Raw genomic sequence first — 24,084 nt, 5'->3', positions numbered from 1 at the left:
TTCCATGTCTAAAAATTTTATATATATATTTCTAACTTGCCCTAAGTTTAACATATTTGTGGTAGAGGAATTCTTAAACTTGCCAACAAGAATTAATTCGACCGTAATGCCGTAATTGACATGTATTTCTCCTTTCTAAATCGGAGATTCAATTCTGATATCCCAAATTGTTGTGATAAGAAAAGGAACTTTTAAAATTTAGAAATTGGAAAAAGAAAATAACATCTGACCAACGGTTTGACTTTGAATAATTTTGTACTTGTCCTTTGTCGCTCTCATCTTCATTATGCAGCTGTGCAGGTACGTAAAAATTGACATATATATTATTTATTACTCAACGTCGCTCGCACTACACTTTCTTTCTTCCAAATCTACAACAAAAATAGAGAGATCAAAGTCAAAGAAACTCTCTCTCTCTCTCTCTCTCTCTCTCTCTCTCTCTCTCTCTCTCTCTCTCTCTTGGATCAGATTCAACACAAGTTCATTGATAGCAAAGGAGTGAAGCTTCACATTGCTGAAATTGGATCTGGTGTTCGCTTCGCCCTCTGTTTTTGAACATCATCAATTGGGTTTCCTTCTTTATTTCATTAATTTTCTCTAATCTCTACAGGCTCAACCGTCGTTGTGTTCGTTCATGGTTTCCCGGAGATATGGTACTCGTGGCGGCATCAGATGGTTGCGGCGGCGGCCGCCGGCTATCGTGCAATTTCTCCCGATTTAAGGGGCTACGGATTTTCAGACCCTCACCCACAACCTCAAAACGCATCGTTTGATGACTTTGTTCAAGACACTCTGGCAATCCTCGATTTTCTTCACATTCCAAAGGCTTTTCTCGTCGGAAAGGATTTCGGGTCTTGGGTTGTTTACTTGTTTTCTCTCATCTTTCCGGCGAGGGTCGCCGGAATTGTGTCTCTCGGTGTCCCCTTCTTTGCGCCGGATCCAAAACGTTACCAAAATCTTCCTGAGGATTTCTACATTTACCGGTGGAAGGTACTTTCAGTTTCCCGCCCTTCTCTTCGTCCAGATTACAAAATGCAATCGAAATGATTCCTTTTATTTTTCTTCAGGAAACTGGGAGAGCTGAGGCGGACTTCGGAAGATTTGATGTGAAGACTGTACTGAGAAGAATCTACACTCTCTTCGCCAGAAGTGAAATTCCCATCGCTGAGAAAGATCAAGAGATTATGGATATGGTGGACGAATCTACCCCGCTGCCGCCATGGCTGAACGAGGAAGATCTCGCCGCATATGCAACTGCATATCAAAATTCTGGGTTTCAATCTACGTTGCAAGTTCCTTACAGGTATGCAGTTTCTCCCTTTTTTTCCTTGAAAATTTTGACGCAGTGAGGAAAAGAAAGCAAGGAACTGAAAACAGAGAAAATTTGACTGAATTTTAGGAGAAAACATAAAGAGTTGGGCATTACCAATCCGAAGGTTGAAGTTCCAGTTCTGTTGATCATTGGTCGAAAGGACTATTTTCTGAAATTTCCAGGGATTGAAGACTATATAAAGAGTGAGAAAATGAGGGAGTTTGTGGCAGATTTGGAGGTTGCGGACTTGGCCGATGGAACTCATTTCATGCAGGAGCAGTTTCCAGCTCAACTCAATCACCTTCTCATTGCCTTTTTAAGTAATCATCATATCTGATTACAAGTTTTTATTTTTTCCAAATCCATATTGTTAATGACATGCTATGTTAGTTGACAATATCAAACCAAGTTTCAAAATATTGTTGGGAGTAATGTGCCTGTGAAATGGTCATAAATCAATTTCGAGAAACGTTAGAAATCGAAAAACGTAAGATCAACACAAAGATACCAATGAAGGAAGAAATGGGTTATATAAATTACAAACTCGAAAATGAATAATGATTTCATTCCACTATAGTTTTCGTATACAAGCATCTTACCATGCACTACAATGGTTGTGTAAACGAAAAGGAGAAGAAAATAGTAGAGATAAGAAAGGCTACCAAAAAGAAGAAAAAGAAGAAGAAATCCAGAACTCAATATGGGTGGAGATAGAACTCTTGAGAAAATTTTTATGAAGGAAGAAAACCCTGACTGGTGGAAAAAAGGTACAGAACAATGGTCAATCAGACAACAACATAAGCGATGAGCCCGCTGGTTTCTTCAGTATGTTGCAGCTTTCTATTTCTATGGTATCAATTAAAGATAAGCAATCCGGCTAAGGAGGGTTAAGAATTTACAGGATCTCCATGCTTCAATTATCAGGAGTTTCTACATGATTCGATCACTTCGGTTACAGCTTTATGCGTCTCAGGGGAAATCATGTTCAATGTCAAGTGAAATGCCTGAACAAGAAGAAGAAACTATATTACCGGCACAAGAATATTTAGTCATATTACACAGTTACATTACACTTGTTGAAGCCTTGTTAGTTCGTAAAATGGATGGACATGCAATAAAAAAAAATTGGGAGTAGTTCATGTTTTACTATTAGGAATGGCAAGTCAAAATAAATAAATATACATACCACGAATCGCTCCAAAACTGGCACAAGAATTGCTAGGTTGTGACCTGGAAGACAGTCGACAATGGCATCACGTATGCCCTGGCTGAAAACAGAGAGACAATCCCTTAAACAAAATCATAAGAAAACTTAGTTCATTTATATCAATCATTACACAAAGGTGCTAACCTCTCAGTTGAAAGAAATGCTAGAAGTAGCGCTGCATAAGCCTCAACAATCATTTTTTCTGCTTCCTTTTCACCTTCCAGAACAGCTACCTCCTCATTCTGCTCAAGGTCACAAATGTATAGCTTGGTATGGTATTATCGTATGTAAAATCCAAAATTATTAACATGGAAGCATATCCTTTTATGACTATGTCACTGCAAGACTTGCATTCCACGGGACCATAAAGACATGCGGGTAAGCATTGGCACCATAGGATCAAGATCTTTTTGGTATTCATTTAATATTTTTTTCAGAAAAGAGCAACATCCACAAATAGGAGTCTTCATCAGTTCGATTGGGTTGAGTTTGAGTGAAATTTCAGACACCACCAGAAGCGTTCAGGTTGTAAATTTCTCCAACCCAACATGTAAAAATTGGGTTGGGTTTTAAGAACGTGTTAAAAATAATTGATAGTATGATGCGCATTTTATTTCAAAAAGAAAATATTTTAAAGACTAAATTGGTCAGTAAAACTTGTAGAGAAGATAAAATCCAAATTCAAATAAAAGGTTTTCTTTTCTTTTTTAATTAATGAAAAGAACCACAATATAACCACCCAACACAAATAGCTTTAATTTACTTGAATCCAAACCACCTAAAAGACTTATCAACACAACCCAACTTGAATCTTGAGTTAGGATTGTATTTTTCAGGTTGGCAGGACTATTGCACACCCTCATTAACAAACAAACAGAAAAGCAATCGGTAATAATAGTACTAACCAATGGCGAAGATTGCCCTTCCTCAACTCCATCGCTTGCTCCTTGGTTGGCCAGAAAGATGGAACATATTAGTGGAATTACGTTGCTATGACTCTTTACTAGTCCATGTAAGCTAGGTATCAAAACAGTAGCTGAAGCAAGCCGTGATCTGCAATGGTTATTTTTGTCAGTACAACACTGTAATTTCCATTTTCTACAGCAACAATTCCATCCATTGGATTATTTAATAAATAATAATCATGTGATCTTTCTAGTAACTGTCCCTCAGGAAATAATTCTAAAGGATGTATTAAAAACTGAAGTAACACAGACCTGTTATGACCATCCTTCTCCACCAAGTTCACGAGCAGGCCCAAAATTGCAACAAGAAAATCAAGCTCTTGATCGGTTAGATGCTTGTCATTTTGAAGCTCAAATCCGAGAGTTAATGTATGTACTTTTAAGTCATTAAAGGTGGATGAAGTAGGGCAAAATGAAGGAAAATGATTGGCAATCAGTGAACACATAGTTTCTAATCCTCCACAGGAAGCAATTTGTTGACAGCCAACATGATTGTCATTGGTCAAGTTCATCAAAACCTGGGGGAAAAAAAGGTCATTGAAGGACTGCTGGTTATTCAAATAGGAGGGTATTCAACTCGATATTTACCGTAAACTTTAACATTCAAAAACTCAAGGAGAATGAATACTGGTAAGCATATAAAATGTTAAAGGAAAGTTCAAATAATATAAGTAAACCTTGATAGAAGCAAGAAGGCAGTCAGCCACTAGAATGAATCCCTCCTCATTCGGGGATGTTAAGCATGAAATTTCATTGGAGTGATGACTTCGTATCATTGATTCTTTCTCACCAAACATCATCTGAGATTTAAATCCATTCTCAAAATCTCTAAATTTGACAACCTCTTTTCTAGCCCGAGATTTCTTCTCTTTCTGCGAAAGTAACTCCCATTTAGAGGGTTCAAAATCACCCTCATCAAAAGCAAAAGGATCCTGGTCCTCCAAAAAGCTAAGCTCACCACCTTCTGTAAAGTCAAGATCATTAATTTTCCCCACATGTTGATTATTTAATGTAATTGCTCCACTTGACGTTACACTTGATGAACCAGATGTGGAAGATCTTTGTCTCATCTTGGATAAATTGCTATTTGCCAATGATGTGCCAGTAGTTCCAGAAGTTAAAGAACTGTCTAACCTAGCAGTGGCAATCCTCATGTTTTGGGATATAATGGAGCTCTTGTCAGATAAAGAACTCTTGGTGTTGCACAACATCTTTGAATTACCGCTTGATAGAGTTATCTTTCTGTTTGCTGCAAATTTAAGAGAGATTACATGTAAAAGACACTGATGGAGAATAAGATGCTGCGCCTAGAAAGCACTCCTCACGTTATTGTTCAACCATAAGATACTCTGCTATGAGATACAAAGACAGAATGGACAGATTGGAAAACCATTACCTCCACCATCGGCCTCCACAAACACTTTAGATGTATGACAAGACCCGTCAAGGAGATGGGCAGAATTCTCATTATTTAAAACAGCAGCAGAACTTTTGCGTAAAAAGAGACCTACAATGAAATGCCAATAAATGACTAAGAAAAACATCATATTAGATGAGGTTCAAAAGAAAACCCTTGAGTTATAAGTTACCTGAGAGGATCTTGATGACATTTAATATGATTTCCGTGAAAGATTGTGGGGTCCCTCGATCCTCTAAGTTTCTTTTAATTGCAAGCAAATGACTCTGTCATTATAAATTAAGAAAAAAAATGAAAGGAAATCCTAAGAACAATGTGTATTTGATTATATGGAGAGAGAGGGAGAGACTACTTTTCTGCATACCTGATTATCTTTGCTAAGGAATGTGGCATTTTCCATTATCTTTAAGCACTTCAAAAGTAGCATCAGGCTCTGCAAAAAGTTTTCACATCTGGCATCTTGTGTAGACAGTGAAACACGCTCTACACGACCCTGAAATATGTGTCCAAAATACAATCTCCTCATCTACCACAAATATTTGATTTAAAATGGATATTCTCATGTATTAAAGAGAATTAAAAAATCATCATATACCAAGAAATGGAGCTATAATTCATATGCTTATCATGACAAAAAGAATTGAATGTTTTTCATTGAAATAAAATGGAAACAGTTCTATACCATTTGGTAGCACACCTGTTAAAACCATGGGCCACAACTAATGGTATGGCCACTAACATTTGAACATTCAAATCATAGTACATTAAGATACCAATGACTACCACAGTTCTACATATATATTGGATTTTTTTTGTAGTACAACAAATTGCGAGGGTTTCAACCTTCAGGTAGGGAAGGAGTAGGTGCCCATTTGCTCATTTTGTCGCATATATATTAAAAATTGAAAGGCAAAAAAAATACCACTAAAGCAAAATGCATAAAATTACATTCCTTCTTTTCCTTTTTTAAGGGTTATTTTTCTAACATTAAAGGGAACATGCCAGCACACTTACTAATAGTAATACCAGTATCATTTCTCATTTCATTTTTCCAAGCAAATACACTGGTGCATTCTTTTCAAGAAGGCAGAGGAAAGTCAAGGACATCTGTTTTTGTGTCACATAGCCTACATGTTGGCGTTCTATTCTGCAATCAATTATTTAATTGTTCCTAGGTATTCGCAAAAACAGCAAAGAAAAATCAAATTCAATTACTCTGTGGCACTACATTCAGAAAGAAAGGAAAGGTTTGTGAATGAATGCAATTAAAGCTAACACATTTGCAGTTTATGGTTGGAAAGGAATGCTCGTAAATAAATATAATATGGAAAGGGAATGGGGTGAATTTATTTATTAGTTTTGTCTAAATTTGATTGCTCAGGTTGGCGTTCACTTTCAAATTCTCTTTTGTAATTGTTCTCCCTTCGTAATTTATTCAAACGGAGTCTTTCTTAAATTAAGAAACAAAAAAAAATATTATAAGAAACAATTTCATTGATATATGAAATTACAAAAAGAGGAGCTAACCCCAATCCAAAGGAGTTACAAAAAACTTGATAATAGAGATTAGAGAAGAATAGATATAGTAGTGGAAAAGGGAAGAGTATTTACACCAAGTGAAAACCAACTCAACTATAGCATCAAAAAAACGGTTGTACAATAGCTCATTATCTTTGAAGATTCTTTAATTTCTTTCTTGCCAAGTAACTCAAAAGAAAGCTCTAATGAAGTTCATCCAAAGAATCTTTTTCTCCTTTTTAAAAGGATGAGATCTAAGAACACTAGATAGGAGAGACATGGGGTTATTTGGGAGGACCATGTACCATCCAAAATATGACAAGAGAAAGTTCAAAAATCTTGCAGCATATTACTCCCTTCTTCAATGAAACTTTTCGTAATTTTCATAAAAAAGTTTAAGGAGGTTATTTTTATTTAGAGACTGCTCCCTTCTTCAATGAAAAGTTTTTGTTCCTTTTTAAGGAAAAAAGAGAAATCACAGACCAAATCTAAAATCATTAAGGTTTTTTATTTTACACCTTCACCTCATCACAAAAACTGCAATTTATAATTTTCCCCAAAAAAGAAACCAGCAAGGATCTCCAAATTTCCCTTCCCACATTGTAGCTACTGCAGATCTGTATATTGAAACAGTAATGAGATCCCAAATAACATACAGGCTCACACCTCCATATTGGAATGGCAATCCTTGACAACTTCAAAGACAGCATCAAGCCCTCCTAGCTCTCTGAATTTTTCCTTGAAGTCGCCACCTGTTTTTCTTATAGCACCAGATGTCTCTGAGATGATGAGGCAAGATGCACATGAATTAGTGATTTAAAAGGACACTATGATTTAGTTCAGACATATAGAATGTAAGGCTAACATATGAAGTAAACAAAACTACTGATTAGAGGAAGAATTCTATTCTTGTGAAGTTGGTAAATAGGCCAAGAATGTAAGTGAGCTATTTATACCATCTGCAGTAGAAGTAACTCCACATTGCAAGGTGGTCTAACATTCAAGTTGTAGATTCAAATCCATAATACCATCAAATAACATGAGTTAATCGAATTAAATAGAGCACATACTGAAACTATTTAGAGGATAGAATAAACTTTTAACAAACAGAACATTCATAATCAAACATCTAAAAGAAACCCTTGAAAATCTGGCAGGAGGAAATCCAAAAATGGCAACTAAACAATTGTTTATCGTCTATCTCTATTCAAGCTCATTGGTCAAGAGATTTCACATGCCGAATAGGTAGGCTTGATCTATCATGGTAAATGACTGCTTCACTCAGTACCTATCAAAGCTTGAAATTCTGATCACTATATTAAAAACAATGAAAAAATGAATTAATTTTTTACATTAGATGGAGAAGGGTATTTTCATCAGAATTACCTTCAAGGGAAATGGTAGTCAAGCAGGCTTTCTCTATAGTCAGTAAAGCAATCCATTTTGGACACAGTTCTGGCCTATCTGTTGTGGCAGAGTCAATGCATCTTGATTTTATTTCCTTGCAACTTACAAGAATTTCTTCAACTTTTGAAAAAATTACAGCAGAACTGGAATCCAGTCTTTTTGTTGTACTTTGTAACGTATCAGAATCCGTTCGAAGTACTAAAAGCTTATGGCCAATTCTCGGTGCTTTTACTTCAGCAGCCATAGAGACAATTGGTTTCAACAATTTAATTAAAAAACTAACACAATTTGGTGATTCCAGAAGGTGATCATCTTGACCCTGAGATTGTGACATGAAAAAGTTTGAGAGCCTTATCATAAAGCATGCAGCTTGAGAGAGTTTAATGTAGAATAAGTGAACATTATTGACAATCCAGCATAGAGATCCATGATGTTAAAAACCATAAAAGGTTGAATTCAAGAACTAATAAGAACACAATACATTAAAGAGCAAGATCACTTACATCGCCCGTCAAAATGTAAAAAAGAGTTGCAGCAGCTAGATTGCTGGCCGAGTCATCAAAGCTAAGACCTAAAACAGCATCAACTATTGTCTTGGCCATCCTAAAAATAATATGTTTGAGTTCAGATAAGCAGAAACATAAATCGTAACATAAGGAAAGTAGGAAACTAGCAATACATTCTATAGGGCCAGGGCAACTAGAAAAGCCACATGGAATTGGAGTACAAAAAGTGCCTCAGGCGGCCATTTAGGGTGAGAGTCTTTACTGTAAAAGGAAAATTCAAATATCCAAAAAAAAAACCAACTCCATATGCAGTTTCCTCCCATATCAAGTTCAACAAAAAAACGGTGTCGGAGACTTGAAGGTTCAAAATATTTTCTTCATATTCTATATACAGGCTACAGATTACAAGACTTTTTTGGTTGCTACCAATTGGAGTAGTTTCCTGTAAAGTCCTTTCGGTCGCCTTCTCTTATGTCCGTTTCATATTTTCAATGAAAGGTTTGTTTCCTTTTCCAATATACATATATATAAGCTACAACAGATAAATATTGCAAAAGGCACCCTAAGAATTTTCGTCTATAAATCCAAAATTTTGAGTTGGGGGGATTAACTATATGTGGAATGGTAGATCGCGAGCAGATGCCATACCCAACTTAATCGAGAAAGTACAAAGAGGACTAGAACAGTCATAAGCAGATATTTCTCTCCAGTGTCTAATACATTATCGGTGAAATTCAAATTTAAGTACACATTAACCTTTTCAATTATCACATCTTTTACTACAAACCAAAGAAATTCTTTCTAAATCAAAATAATTCATGTCTTAGGAGAAATTCTAAACCCTTTTTTTGGGGGGATAAGAAACAAGAAGAAATCCCAGTATAAGAATGAAATATACACACAGAATCCTTTTTTTTTTATATATAGGAACACAGTTTCCTTTTCAAAAACAATAATTAACTATACACCCAAAAAAAAACGGCGGTAGAGGAAAATTAAGCATCACACAAACTTTAGGAGACAAATTAAGAACTTGAAGAACTTTCTGCCATGACTAGGAGTAACCAAAAGCCAATAAAAATTATACATACCCATGAGTCCGTAGAAGCCGCCGCTGTTGCGCCGTACTGCAAATAGATAACAAGGAAATCAAACTCGCCCTTCTGATCCGAACTTGCTGACCCTTCCTAAGCCCGTCCAACGCGAAATTCACCTCATCTACGTGCTCCATCATCTCCCCGAACTCCTGGGCTTCCATCAAAGTCGATGTAGACGGGATCGCCGGCTGAGAACTCTTAAACGCCTCTAGTTCCCTTTTGTCAATCTTGACTTTCTTGGACTTCCTATTGCCTCCGGTCAGCGAATCGTCAAAAGAAGACCTTATAGGCTTTGCTGAAAACGAACCTTGAGAGGAATTTGTGCCGTACGGCTCAGAATCGAAAGTGGACCATCTAGTGGAAGAGTCTTGGGAGGAGAAGGCGATGCCAAATAGCTGGTCCTGAGAACTTTCCTGAGAAAGAGAGTCGCCGAAAGAATCGTGAATGGCGTCGCTAGAGGAGTCGGAGAAAGTCCTCGAAAGACCACGATTCCGGCGGCCGTAAGTCCTGACGATCATTGCTGGATCCCAGACGACAATCAGCTACCTCAGCTGCTTATCTTCTACCTCTGGAGCGTAACATTTGAAGAAAAGCGAGGGGCTTTTCGGGAAATCGAACTTTTGAAATCCGGGGAACAGAAAAACCGATGGAGTTGGTGGAACTGAGAACAATCGAAGACCTGGTCTGCTCTCACACTCTCGACTCAATAATCTTTCGGTCTGTAATTCTATATCGTATGATTAAAGAATAGAATTTGTTTGGTTCATCCAATTTCAGGGTTTTGATTTTGGATGTAAACTAAAAGACGTCTTCTTCTACCGATTGGCGTGAGATTATGAGGGTAATATGGTCATTCCGTCTTATAAACTAGACAGTTTTTGCTTTGAGCTATTTTCATAATATTCAATATGGCCTTTAAAACGTTTATTGACTCCAAAATTTGGATTAATCTAACCTAAATCCTTCGAGTTGAGTTGGATTATTATAAGGTTTATTTTCATTGGTTTTGATTTGAACCTCATATGAATTAGGTTGATTTATATGATTTCTAAAATGAGTTCAAGTAAAATCAAATTATTTTGTAGTTAAAAAAAATCCTGTTTATAATATAGTTACTTGTCTATATATTTTTATTTTTTCCTCACTTACTCTTCTATATTTTTTGCATTATGAGTATGACGTTAAAAAAATAAATTAAAAATTAAAAAATGGTTTAAGTGATCGGAAATTTTATATGTAAATTTGCAATCAAAATATTAGACTGAATTTAAAATACCCGGGTATCTCTATCTCACCATACTTATTGGAAATAGCCGAATAAAATGCACATATAATCATAGTAATTTTAAAATAAGCTTTCTGAATCAAAATTATTTCACACTGCTTCCAAGCAGCTCTTATTTCCTCCGCACTGTTATTGAGCTTCTTTTTTCTTTTTCTTTTTTTTTTTTTTTTCTGAGCTTTTATTTTGAGTGCTGGATCTGAAGCAGAGTGAGAAACAGATGAGAGTAATTGCAACATTCATTTCAATTGTGAACCATAAGAATGGAATAAACACAGTTAATAAAGGATCTCCTTGAAATCGATGTTGCAACCTGTTAAATATGGAGCAACTCAGACAAAATAAAGCTAATATTTACCCAATTTTAACAATGAGAGGCTTCAACAAAAACAAACTGAAGACTAACTAATCTCCGTGAAACTCAGCTTTTTATGATCTGCAAAAGTGGTAACTTGAATCTTCTTCATCTAGGGGTGATTTGAGTTATAGAGATAACAGCAGAGCTAATCTCGTTGCTAGTGGAAGTGTTGGAGGTCTTCTTGCTTACAGAAGGAATGTCGCTAAGCCCCGAGCCTCCGTAGAATCCCGGGGCGGTAAGTAGCTTCTCGTTAAGCTTGATCTTCTTTGTAAGCATGTCGAGGACTTGACTCATCACTGGCCGTCGTTTTGCAGCCGCTTGGGTGCAGAGAAGAGCCACCTTCATGTACCTAACCACTTCTTCCTGAGGATAGTCTCCTAGTCTTGGATCCACTATATCTAAGAGTTTACCTTCTTCGTATAACTCCCACACCTGTTGCAACAAGATAGATGGTAAGGAAATAAAAGAGATTCCGTATAAGGAAATACGAAAAGAAAATGCTCCGAACTAAGAATTCAAGTATGGAATTCTCCTTGTGTCTGATATTCTTCAATTTTTAATACAAGATTTTGCAGCTTTGTTGTGGAGGGAGGCTATAGCTCGAGAGGAACAAGAGAACCTTTCAAGGGGAGGAGACTAACCGAAAGGATATCTTTGGGATCTAGTAAAAATCTTTGCTTCTACTTGGTGCTCTCTTTCAAATTTGTTTTTTGTAATTATACTTTTTCTCAAAGTTAGGCCAACTGGGAAGCCTTTTTTAAATCCCCTTGGCTTGATAGGGATAGCTCGTCTCCATATCTTGTACCTCCTCCCCTCCTCTTTTGATAATGAAAATTTGAGTTTCTTAAGAGAGAATAAAATAAAAAGATTTTGTGCTGAACTTGTAACGACATCATGTTAAGTGCATGGTCCTAGCCAAATGAAAATTGCTAACTCATCTATTTGGCATGTCTTTCAGCAGATTTAAGGCATGGCACAATTACTCAATGTTCAAGAACTCGAAACTGAAGACAAGAATCTACAAATTCATAAATCTCAAGCGTCTTAGACGACCATCAGGTATATGGTGTACCCCAAACCCAGACCAACAGCAATTGTAAGGCAGTGAAGTACCAATAACGCAAATGGCTAGTAAATAAGAACAGAAGGAAGCTGTAAATTTGGATATGAACAAGCATACCCGTTCCAGCAAGAGTTTTGGTATTTCTCCCCCGAAAGCTGTACCGCTACGTCTACCACTAACTATTTCAAGTATGAGGACTCCAAAGCTATACACATCAGCCTTCAACGTTAGCTGACCTCCCAATGCATACTCCGGAGCCAAATAACCTCTGCAAACAACAATATGCCAAGAGGATAATAAATGTTATTCATGCAATTCTTGTTTAAGAATATACTTTTAAGAACATCAATACAACATAACATATTAAATGATGAATGTGTTCTGCTCTTCCTATGCTGAGACCTGCCAGCATAATAAAGACATCTGAGCCAAAAAACGTAATGAGATTGAATTAAACCTGGTTAAGGATATTTCACACAGCAAAGCATTTAATGCTTCTAAGTGTTGATGGTACTACTAACTCCCGAAGGTGGAACATAAAAACTAGTCATATTGATCATCGACTGAAACCAGTGGCCCTTGTTTTACTCTATGTAACATTTCCCTTCCTGTTGGTAATTTCATTCACTCATCTAATGATTTTTCTTTATTTTCTTCGAGGACGATTTTCTTCACATGATGAACACTCCAGTTGAAATGCACGTCCATCAATTCCCTATTCAAAAGAGATCAGACGTCTCGTACTCTCAACCAGCTCCTAAATGCTCAAGCCCATACCAATATGTTTTTCTCTGTGTCCTTATTTCGTTCTAGTTATTGCGCACTAATTCATAGGAACGGGTACTTACACCCAACAGATTTCTTGAATTTTAAAAATATAATATTTATTCCTCTTTTTTTTCTAGAACTGGGAGTCAGAGCTTTGCTCCCCTATACCTATGGGCACCCGCGCCCGCCACAAGGCCCAGACCCGGGAAACATCAAGAGTTTTTGATATTAAGGAAAGACCACCTATTTGTTCGTTTACCAGGTTCTCACCAGAAGGTTTGAACCTGAGACCTCTAAGTCAGTATAACCAAAAAACCCCAAGCCAAAGCTGCTCCTTGAGGGCAAAAATATAATATTTATTCTTCAAATCGGGACAACCGTCTGACCCTAGACATTTGGTGTCATGAAACAAATAGGAATTACTAATTCCTAAGGTAGTTGACCATCATGGGATTTAAACCCATTCCCTCTTAATTAACCCTAGCCCCTTTGAACCAATGAGCTACCCATGATGGTTCTTTTACCATCCTTTCTAGTCATACTTGCTATGATTTCCCTGCTTTCCCTTTTAAAGCATTACCTTATTCTGCATAGCTGTGTCATGTATAAACTATGTAAATGAATGAAGTCCTAATTATGAGAAAAAGCACAGAAACTAATTTCTTCATGGTATCAGATCTCCTCCAATCCTGTACTGTTTCTTCTCTACCTAATGGCCACAGTTTTCTCTTTCGCCCTCAATTCCAACACTTTTTGTCCCTATCCTAGAAGATCCTAGAAGATCCATTACACTACATATCTTTGCTATATCTGAATTAGTGAAGGGGAATCCCAAAAAAAAAACTGTCAGCCAAGTTCAAGATGCTAAATATTTCTGAAATCAGAACCACTAAACCAATACCAATAACTTACCACTCCAAATAGCTTCAACAAGCTCCATGGCTTGAATAGATTGAGATAGATGCAATATATCAAGATGATCTGTGGGGAAGAAAAAATTTGTAACTTGATTGGTACTCAAAATTTTCAATACAAAGAAGAGGCAACATTGTATACAGGTAATGTGAAGCTGAAACTAAATGATTATGTGTTAGGTTATCAACGCCATGGGCCAGGACACAAGTCAAATGTATCTCCTCCCTTTAACTGCTGAAGATATTTGGCATGCTGTAGGCCTGTGGGTGAAACTGTTTGTTGTAATCTCACTAATTCTTTCTTAGTATATGAGATAAAGACTAGGATCCAAGATGCCAAAACAAGGCTCCATGAATGTGTAGCATTCTTGAGGAATAATGTAATAAGTAAACATGGGCTATGAACCTGCTAAGATAGAAACTAGATAGGCAAAAGACAGCCTTGCCTCCTAGCACTCCTGGTCACTGCCAAGGCTCCTAAGATCTTGATCCTCAAGCCATCGAACATACCATTATGTCTCCAAATTTTTACTCTACCAATTTGGGCATTCCTATGAGTATTCATCCCAATTAACAATTACATCTTGCAAAAGTCTATTCCTGGCATATCAAGCACCTGTATCGCTAACCTAGCCAAAATCGAGATCTCGTAAAATGTGTAAGATGTTCTGAAAATGTCTAAGTGAAGGGATGCGGCTTTGGAGGAATTAAGAGTTTAAACTTTTAAGTTTTAATGGTCAACAACTCTCAAAAATTGGCAAATTCACCTCAAACAAAGAAAGAATTGGCCGGAAAATTGGTGTTTTACTGCTTTTCAAATAACAAACTAATATGATATAGCATAGAGAAACTAAATACACAAACAAATCCAAGAAGTTACATAAAAGCACTTCAATTTGGAAAAAACAAAGAGGGAAGCAATTACAACCCTCTTTTGAGGAAGAACTCACAAGCTCCCCACACAATAGGATCGCAGAAAACCTCACCCCCTCCCCCCCACCAAACATTTTGGAAAGCTCTATTTTTCCCCAACCAAATAGCTGATAGCTCTAATATTAGGCTAAATGATTTCCTTTTCTCTGTTGTGATTATTTGAATTCCATTTCCAAATTCATATTATACATTCACATAATTCATCAGCAGCTAGTGTGAGTCTACCAGATCTGATCCCTTCATCTTTACTTGCATTTTTATTCAAATTTGCTTCACATTTTTCTACTTTGCTTCTACACATGTTACCTTATCGAGTCCAGTTCCTAGGTGTTTTTCCTTTCCTTCTTACTTCATTTGTGTATACATCGCACTCGCACACATACCAACTAAATGTAGATATTTAATCAAGAGAAAAAGTATGGAAATCAATCTCCCTACAACCAAATTGAGGCAATTTTATCCACAACAGCCTATGATTTTTACAAAAATCAATAAAATTCAATATGGAAGTATGGTGCGACATAAGCATTAAGAAAACAACATTATAAAAGTAAGGACAGTCAATTTGGAAACACAGAGAAATGACATAAAAGCATGTAATATGACGTACGTAGTTCCGGCAATTCTTGTGCTAATGTGAGTAATATCATCTGGGAAAAGTTTGGCTAATCCAAAGTCACCAATTTTCGGATTGAAGTCCCCATCAAGGAGTATATTACTAGCCTTGATGTCTCTATGCACAATATGTGGAACAAGTTCCTCGTGAAGAAATTGAAGGCCCCTAGCAGTACCAATGCAAATAGAGGACCTCTTCCCCCAATCCAGTTTGACACTTTTATTCTTAGGATCTACATGAAAAAGGAAAAAAAAATTATTACTGCTGCAATGCTGCTTTACATATTAGGTCAAAATAAGAATGTCGCGTTTACTCCCGGGCTGCAAGTTCATATATTCCTTTGTGGGAAGGGTAGGAAGAGGTATCATCCTCCCAAACCACATAGAAGTGCTGAAATGGCATCACAGACTCATGCTGTACCTCCTTCCCTCAACCTCACCTTACAACACCCCCCCCCCCCCCCCCCCCCCCCCCCCAAAAGAGAAAATCCACTCATCCCCAAAAGGAAAATAAAGTACAAAGAAGAGTAAACATTATATGTGCTTTTTTATTTGGAGAATTTTCTTAAGTACCTAACAAAGCATGGTCAAGACTGTTATTTTCCAGATATTCATAGACCAAAATCCGGTTAGCTTTTTGGGAACAGCATCCAACCAACTCAACAAGGTTTGTATGCCGGACATTTGAAATGGTTTGGATCTCTGTCAAAAATTCCCGAGCCCCTTGCTTAGACTCTGTGGAAAGTTTCTTTATCGCTACTTGTACTCCACTCCTTAATGTGCCCTGGCAATATCCCACATGTTTGTACGGTAAGGTTCAATACACATGCAGGAAGAAGGGAAAGAAATCACTTCTGAGTTCTGTATTATATCATATTGATATTTTTCCTCATCAGAGCAACACTAGATCATGAACTAAGATGAAAATTAATATTCATGACACTGATTCTTTTATCTAGATTCAATGATCATAAAATTTGATCCAACAAATAGTGGAAGAGGACACTTCAGAATTGATATGATAGAGAACATAGCTCAGAAGAATTCAAGTCATAACTCATAACTATTAAAAAGAGTCACTAAATAAAATGCTATTGAATTTATCGAGCGCCAAACAGCTACCTACCTATGTAAATATTAGAACCAACATCAACCATTTTGTCAACATGTGATATGGTTCAGTTCTAAGGTGGTTATGATTCCAGCAATCTAGACCCATTTGATAATAATTTTGTTTTAAAAGTTAAACTTGTTTACTAACAACTTTTTTATTAGTTTTTCATTAAAAATAAATTCATAAATAAAATAACATTTTAAATATTGACCAAATGTCAAAATCCATAAACAGATTTTTGAAAAGTGCTTTCTAATTTTTAAATTTGACTGCCATTTTAAAAACATTTTTAAAAGTAGATTACAAACAAAAACAAATTGTTAGCAGGCAGCCATAGTTTTAAAAACAGATGCAATATTGAACAAGTTCTTAAGTCTTGAATAACTAATTTGATGTTGAACCTCTAGGATGCGGATTCCAGTAGTCTAACAGCTAGTTAAAAACTAAACTAACTCAGATAACTCATTGTTAAGTTAGTCAGATAATTTATATCATCTCAATTCTTAAATGCCTTCATTATTGCGTCTGGAGTACACAGGACATGACTGACGGAAATTATTTTTACCTTGTAAACAGTTCCAAAACCTCCACGTCCAATTCTATTGTCCAAATGGAAATCCTCTGTAGCAGATCTTAGTTCATTGAAGGAGAATTGTTTAACATTCTCAAGCAAGTCAACTAGGCAACACAAAACAAAGCAAAGAGGAAATCACATAAAACGTACACTAATGAGCCTGATATACATGCATAAATTGTATTTACAAAATATGAACGTCAATGATACCCATATATGTGCAAAATTTTGCAGATACGCTTTAAAAATAATGAATTTTCCATAGCTGTGTTTTCATTTGACTGAACTAAAGGAATTCTGATTATTCAAGTCCTTACCGTCCATCTCCTTATCAGCACGCGTAGAGATCCGTTTCCTCTCCACAGTAGAGGAACCGAAGCAGATGCAGCTCATACTTGGGCTGTATTTCTGTAAATTTATGCAGAAAGAAAACATGACTTCGATAAATAAACAATAGATTACCCTAAAACACAGATTTATAATATTGCAACTATGGTATTTCTATTGCCAACTTGAACTTTGGAGACTAATTAACCAAAATCTTTAAACTAGTGAGGGGACGAGATTTTGGCAACCAAGTAACCGCACGATTACTCTAGTCTGATCAAACTATCCGATGATTCCAGTCAAGCACGCGTCCACCTATGAATAAGTAGGTGTTTTCTCGATCACAGGGGAACAATCACCGAGTCTTTAACATAAATCAAATGAGAGAAAATATGAAACTGGACTAAGATAGTAATCGACCTCGAATCCTAATTCCTACCCATCATGAATAATATAAAAAGCCCCAGAACCCAGCAATGCAGTCAGCTTCGCATATAATCCACTACTTGATTGAGAAGAATTTACCTCCTTCAGAACGATAGTCAATACTCCATTAAGGGCTTAAAGCTTCTTCTCCCTCCAACCCACTGGGCTGTAGCTGTTCTCGGCAAATAATTATACCACAATAATTAGACAGATCGCCCCTTGTAGTTAATCGGCAAGCATTCGTCGAAGAGAAAAACGCAACGAAATGAACCACACGAATTAGAGGGATCATCCGTTGCAGCTAATCGTCTCCATTTCAGAGAGGAAGAAACAGTCAAGTATTGTTTCTTTCTTTCTTTTCCTTTTTTTTTTTTTCTTTTTTCCTTGTTTTGGTTTGACAAATATTGGTTGGCGGTGAGATGCTCCTTTGTTCGAAGTTCAACCAACCCCGTTCGACTAGTAAGAATTCGTCGCCGGGCCCTCTTGTTGCTCTTTGCGTGTTCTCACCTGCTCGGTTGTCCATGGCCACTTTCCCCTTCTCTCCACTGAAAGTGATGGTTTCAAACTTTACTGTAACCCATACAGCGAAATCTTGTAAGCTTTTGCAACCTGCCCCTCGTTCATCGGCCAGATAAGTCCTGGTTTCCACACGCACACCCAAAAGTAAATAAATAAAACTCAAAAGGCCATAGATCCGCAAGGTTTCGTCTAATAATTATTTTGTTTTCTATTTTTAGTTTTAAAAAAACACGAGTGTTGGATAACAAATTCAAATTTTCTGTTCTTTTGTTTTTCAACAAAATTTATGTAAATTTAAAAAACAAACAGAAATAGTTTTTAAAAACATATTTATGTTCTTCAAAATATAATTTTTTCCTTGTAATGCTCCACTTTTTTTTAACCTATTTACTTCTAACAAATTTATTTCAAATTCTAATGTTTTGTTTGGTAGCTCGTAGACTTTCGAAGTAAATTACCTTGCATATTCGAGGACATTCGATAAAATGAACAATACATAGAATATTAGCATGCCTCTGCGCAAGGATGACACGCTCAAATCGATAAATGGTCCGAATCCTGGACCTGGAGCGTTACGTAATGGGAGTCTTTTATATATCAATTACCGTTGAGCTATGCTCACTTTGTCATAATGGGAACCTTTTAATAACAAGTCACTACTATATTTCAACAAATATACTGAAGATAGTGTCTGGTTGATATTGTGATTGAAAAAATGAGATAAAAGGTAAAATGAATGGACAAAAACAATCATTTATGAAAAAGTGCATTGACCAAATCGAAGATTTTGAAAGTATAATGATTAAAATAAACCAAAATTCAAAGTATAAGAACTAAATAGAGTAGAAAAAATTCACTAAAAGTAAAAGTACAATGACCACCCTAGTATTTTAACAGCAATAATCTAATATTTAAAACTATTTACGTCGGGTAGGTTAAATATGTTTTCATGTAAAAAAATATCAAAATTAAAGCCATCCCATTTTGTAGTCTCATAGAATTTTAAAATACATTATTAATTTAACCTTGTCATATTTTCATTTGTAATTAATAAAGTAGGACTAAACGCCTGTATCAATCACACTTTTGTTTTATTTTCCTAACGACTGAAAATCCAAAAAAAAAAATTAATAATAATAATTATACAAATTTCAAATTGTTCTCCTACCAAAAAAAGTATTAAACAAAAAAAAAGGATAAAGAATTCAAATCACGTAAACAACTGCCAAATGGAGGATTAGTGAAGAGTTTATAATAAAATGCGTGTCATGTCATGCCGTCATGCATGCGTAATGACTACGAGAATCATATATTCGTGTTTGGAGACGAGACTTCGTGGACTTTGGAGAATTAGAAGTGGGGAAAGGACGTTGAATTTTGTTCATTTTCTTTATTTATTATTATATAGATATAAGTTTGTTGATAAAAATAAAAATAAAAATTTTGTTAGATACATATGTATTTAATATATTTTTTTTTTCTGTGAACCAACATGTATATATTTAATATTATATATAAAGTTTGTCTGTTTTTATTTTTTATTTCTTTTATTTTATCTAAAATCCTCCCGACTTTTCACTAATTCGACTTCCTTGATTAGAAAATATTGGGATTGGTCCTTGTTTTCTAACATTCACACGACACTTTCAAATAATCTTGCATTTGCAACCCAATCATTTTCTTGATTTTTATTCATTTTACCTTGTTCAAAATAATCTATCGCAGTTTTTATTTTTCAAGATAAAAATCCACGACTTTTTTTAATAATATAAATTATAAATTTATTTGCAAAACATTATTCTCTCAAAACTTATTAAAAAATAATGTTGGAAAAATTATAAATCGTATATTGAAAGCATGTGTTGCTAGTAAAGTGAAAATTGAAAATGGTGAAGTGGCATTTCTAAGCATTATTCATGAAATAAGTTTTGAAAGAGTAATACTAAAAAAAAGGTCTCAATTTATATGTGATCATTATTGAATGGTGATGATTTTTTTGTTTGTTAAAAAATAAATAAGTTGTTATAATCAAGCAAACTTTATTTTTCATCTAATTTTAATTTAGCATATGACAGTGAGATAAAACGATTCTGAGATCGTTCAGTAAAATTTTTCGTTTCTATTTTTCGTTTATAGTTTTCAAGAAACATAAATATTTGGTAATTGTTTTTGTTTCTCGTTTCTCATTTTCAAAAACATGTTTATAAAATTGTGTATAAATTTTTTTATTGTTATTATTTTTAGATTTTTATAAATAAATTAAAAAAAACCTTGGTAAAAATATCATTTTATCAAATTTTACTTATAAAATACATAATATAAAATATAAAATAATTATAACAATTTTTTATTTTTTTTTAAATTTTAGACAACAACAAGAAATTATCATCAACCATGTTTATGCTTATTTTCCTAATAAAAAATAAAGGCAAGAGAAGTTACCAGAAATCAGTTCTATTTTCATTTGTAAAAAAAAATAAAAACGAAGATGCTTTAAACCTTCGATCTGAAGGTTAAAATTGGCATATAATTTATTATTATTAGTCATAAGTTTGAATATATATATATATATATATATATATATATATATATATTTTACCAGAGTCCTAAGTTTAAATTACGACCCCTCAATGATATAACATTAAAAAAAAATTACAAGACTTTACTCCCATTTAGACCATCAATTCATCATACACAAACTTACTGTTAAGTGATTTATTACTTTCTCGAGATAAGCGTTTCAAATTATCTGCTCCTAATTTCTTTGTACTTTGGAAAAATAAAAGAGAACATTAATTCCTACTACAAAATTTGTTATAACTTTAAGAAAAAATACGTGGTGCAAGTGCATCATGAGTCGGAACTTTGTGGTGGTTCATATAACACAAAAGCCAAAATTATGGGGAAAGAAAAGTCAATAAGAAGAGGATAAGGGTGTCTTTTACTTATTTATTTATGAATTATGATTTCCCGTCAATTTTGCATCCAAAAAAGTATTTAGATATACATATATATATATATATATATATATATTTATTTATTTATTCTATACTCGTATTTTAACTATGTTTTAGAACTAATTTATTATTTAAATATATTTTTTTAATTATTAACCATGACATTTTTTTAATTGATTTCAGCATCACTATTATGATAAGTAATTAGTAGGCTTTAAGATGTGGTATAATAACAAACTATTGTCTACTAGAAAAACAAATTAGTTTTTCTTATGAGGCATTTAGATCTAGTATTAAAAGTAGCTTTTCTTCTTTTTTTTTTTATTGACAATAAATATACCTGACTCATATAATTCACATGAGTATGGTTTTACCAATTTTTACATAAACTTAAGTTGTGGTTGATACTATGATTAGCGTAGACTAAATCGAATTGATTGCAAGATGGATGGACTAATTTTAAGGACTACGGAGCCATGCTCCCAAAAATAGATTTTAAGCGTGTTTGGTATTTTTTTTTATATGGCCAAAATCACTTTCACCTTGTCAAAACAACCCCTTTTTCATTAATCATGTTTTGGCAAATTAAAATTTTGATTTTAAGAAAGTTTAAAATTACTTTTAAATTAATTTGTATGGTATCACTTGAATAGATATTTTGAAAATTCAATTATATTTAAATCTTTTTTTTTTCAAAATTATTCATTCTACCATTATTCGCAAACACACCATTAACCAAAAAAAAATGCATAGAGTTGAGCAATATTACCATAATTTCTAAAACAAAACAAAAAAAAATAATTTCCACTCTATATTCTGTGATTTCAAAAATAAAACCGCAAAAACTAGGTCCAAAATAGACAACATTATGGAGATATTTAGAAATATGTATAAATTTCACAGGTCACTCCCTGTTTCTTGAACAAACAATGGCCGGAGAATTGTAGTCACTGAATGGAAAACTGAATCAAATTATTTCCATAAAATAGTTTAAATGGGGCCTAAATTGACTAGGTCGAATGGACTAAATACCGTAGTGGCCAATCCGTCCACAATATTTAGACTTGATATTATTCTTTAAATTGGCTCAAAATATGGTTTGTCTTACTCTAGTTCGTTTTTCTGACAACACCAGTATCCTTTGTAGTTGGGATTTTCTTTCATCTACAAGCCCACGTGGCATTTGATTAGTAAAATCTTCTTCTTTTAAAAAAATATATATATATATATTTCAGGTCGGTGAACAAGTGGTATTCAATACAAATAACCCGGACCTAAACAAAAAATATATATATATATTCATAATTAGAATAATTACTCAATTATTCAAGTAATAAAGCGCGATTGGTCTGTGACATGCCACGATTCCTCTATTAATATAAACAATTCAAAATGTTGCCAAATGTTAATATTGTCACGTCATTTAAAATTTGTTAACTCAATTTACCACATTGTTAGTTAATCAACGGTCAAATAGGTTTATATACCATTTAGAATAATTTTTAAATGTTGATGATTAAATTGTCACTTTTTAAAAACTTAAAAGTGTATTTTAGATTTTATATAAGCTTAATCATGAATAATAAGAAAATGTTAATTTACTCTCAAATGCTAACAATAATAGCAATAACAATAATATATGCTAACAATTTCAAAGAAAAAAAATATAATTAGTTCACATTCAATTAATTATAAATCAATTAATTAAATTGTAACTTAATGGATAAGACATTTAATATATTTATTAGGATCGAAAATTCAATATCTGCCTATATTTGTTCAATTACACGTAATTAGGAACTCATAATTATAATAGGAACGAAACGTGTATATATTTTGTTTCCTCCCAATGTGTTGTTCATTAATTTTGCACACTTGAAGATGTAGAAAATGGGGGAAGAATATTACATTAAATAGTCACTTAAGTACATAATATATCATGAGAGAAGGTTGAGACATATATATTCAACAGGTTGCCTCAACACGTCGTTGAACTAAAAAAATGTAAGAAAGTTACACTTGGTGAAAATGTATTTCTATGTTACAAATTAAAAAACAGAGTAGTGTAAACACTCAAAAGATTTTATAACATGCCCAACATATTTCTTTTAACTACTTAAACAACAACAATAATTAATATATCTATCTAATCAATTCATTCAAATGGTTTTAATTGATTAATTGGTCCTATCAGTAGCGGTTTCATTTATTTATTGTTTTTAAATATTAAGCTTAGAAACGTTACTTTCATTTATACATTCACTCGTTTAAACATATGAAATAGATAAATAGATAAATCGATAAATTTTGATTTCCATGAATATCATAAAATGAAGCTCTACACGAACATTCATATAAGAATAATATTTAGGTGGCGATCCATCGCTAATATTCCTATAATAGGTTGACATATCATGTGATCGAGACCTAGATGGGCTGCCGAACTTTGGGCAATTGTGCGGGCTGCTTTGACTGTTTGCGGGTGAAAGAAATGTCCAAAACACGCTTAGTTGCTGCAATTGGGTGACTGATTTGCCTGTTAAAATGTTGTACAACAAAAAATTTGTGGGAGATTTTGAACCCTGCAAGTATAGAAATTAATGGATTATGGATATCATCATTTATACACTCCAAAGTCGGTTTTAAAAAGTTCGGTAATTTTTAAAAGGCTAGTTATTCTTGTTCTTTCTTTTTTTAATTTTTGGAGGGGCATTATTTGTTTATTTTTGGTCAAAGTATAAACTTGATTTTTTTCTCTCTCTGGTAACTAAAGTCACAGATAAAAATATAAAGAAAATTGAAATG

At 34.2% G+C, this 24,084-nt stretch overlaps 3 protein-coding genes and 1 non-coding gene across 5 annotated transcripts; 2 read left to right on the top strand and 2 right to left on the bottom strand.

The window, feature by feature from the left end:
* Positions 1–384: 384 nt before the first annotated feature.
* Positions 385–1,744, top strand: LOC111010895 (epoxide hydrolase 2). The gene is made up of 4 exons (XM_088121705.1): positions 385–529; positions 611–990; positions 1,068–1,303; positions 1,400–1,744. Exons 2-4 carry the CDS (start codon positions 673–675, stop codon positions 1,647–1,649), a joined length of 804 nt encoding a protein of 267 aa, XP_087977831.1. The 5' UTR covers positions 385–529; positions 611–672; the 3' UTR covers positions 1,650–1,744.
* Positions 1,745–1,823: 79 nt separating this feature from the next.
* LOC111010745 (wings apart-like protein 1) lies at positions 1,824–10,223 on the bottom strand. The gene is made up of 13 exons (XM_022284272.2): positions 9,424–10,223; positions 8,330–8,429; positions 7,806–8,145; positions 7,086–7,198; positions 5,266–5,394; positions 5,074–5,167; positions 4,881–4,991; positions 4,162–4,733; positions 3,737–4,002; positions 3,425–3,572; positions 2,664–2,761; positions 2,499–2,580; positions 1,824–2,316 (listed from the first exon to the last, which is right to left on the bottom strand). Exons 1-13 carry the CDS (start codon positions 9,945–9,947, stop codon positions 2,233–2,235), a joined length of 2,661 nt encoding a protein of 886 aa, XP_022139964.1. The 5' UTR covers positions 9,948–10,223; the 3' UTR covers positions 1,824–2,232.
* A 709-nt stretch (positions 10,224–10,932) lies between these two features.
* Positions 10,933–18,359, bottom strand: LOC111010920 (cold-responsive protein kinase 1). 2 transcript variants are annotated; one of them, XM_088121794.1, is made up of 8 exons: positions 17,903–18,359; positions 17,626–17,692; positions 17,368–17,458; positions 17,042–17,154; positions 15,936–16,146; positions 15,358–15,595; positions 12,250–12,400; positions 10,933–11,501 (listed from the first exon to the last, which is right to left on the bottom strand). In XM_088121794.1, exons 3-8 carry the CDS (start codon positions 17,441–17,443, stop codon positions 11,175–11,177), a joined length of 1,116 nt encoding a protein of 371 aa, XP_087977920.1. In that variant the 5' UTR covers positions 17,444–17,458; positions 17,626–17,692; positions 17,903–18,359; the 3' UTR covers positions 10,933–11,174. The 2 variants fall into 2 exon arrangements, with proteins under 2 accessions (XP_087977920.1, XP_022140192.1); XM_022284500.2 differs by lacking the exon at positions 17,626–17,692 and having other exon boundaries at positions 17,903–18,356.
* Positions 18,360–18,779: 420 nt separating this feature from the next.
* Positions 18,780–18,883, top strand: LOC148212533 (U6 spliceosomal RNA). The gene has a single exon (XR_015790050.1). It is a non-coding gene; the product is annotated as a U6 spliceosomal RNA (small nuclear RNA).
* Positions 18,884–24,084: the final 5,201 nt, after the last annotated feature.

The sequence above is a fragment of the Momordica charantia genome (genome assembly GCF_013281855.1).
Source record: "Momordica charantia cultivar OHB3-1 chromosome 3 unlocalized genomic scaffold, Mcharantia_2.0 BLBB01000003.1, whole genome shotgun sequence".
In the NCBI taxonomy this organism is placed as follows: Eukaryota; Viridiplantae; Streptophyta; class Magnoliopsida; order Cucurbitales; family Cucurbitaceae; genus Momordica; species Momordica charantia.
Note: the sequence above shows the minus strand (reverse complement) of the source record. Positions and strands in the feature narration are given on the sequence as shown.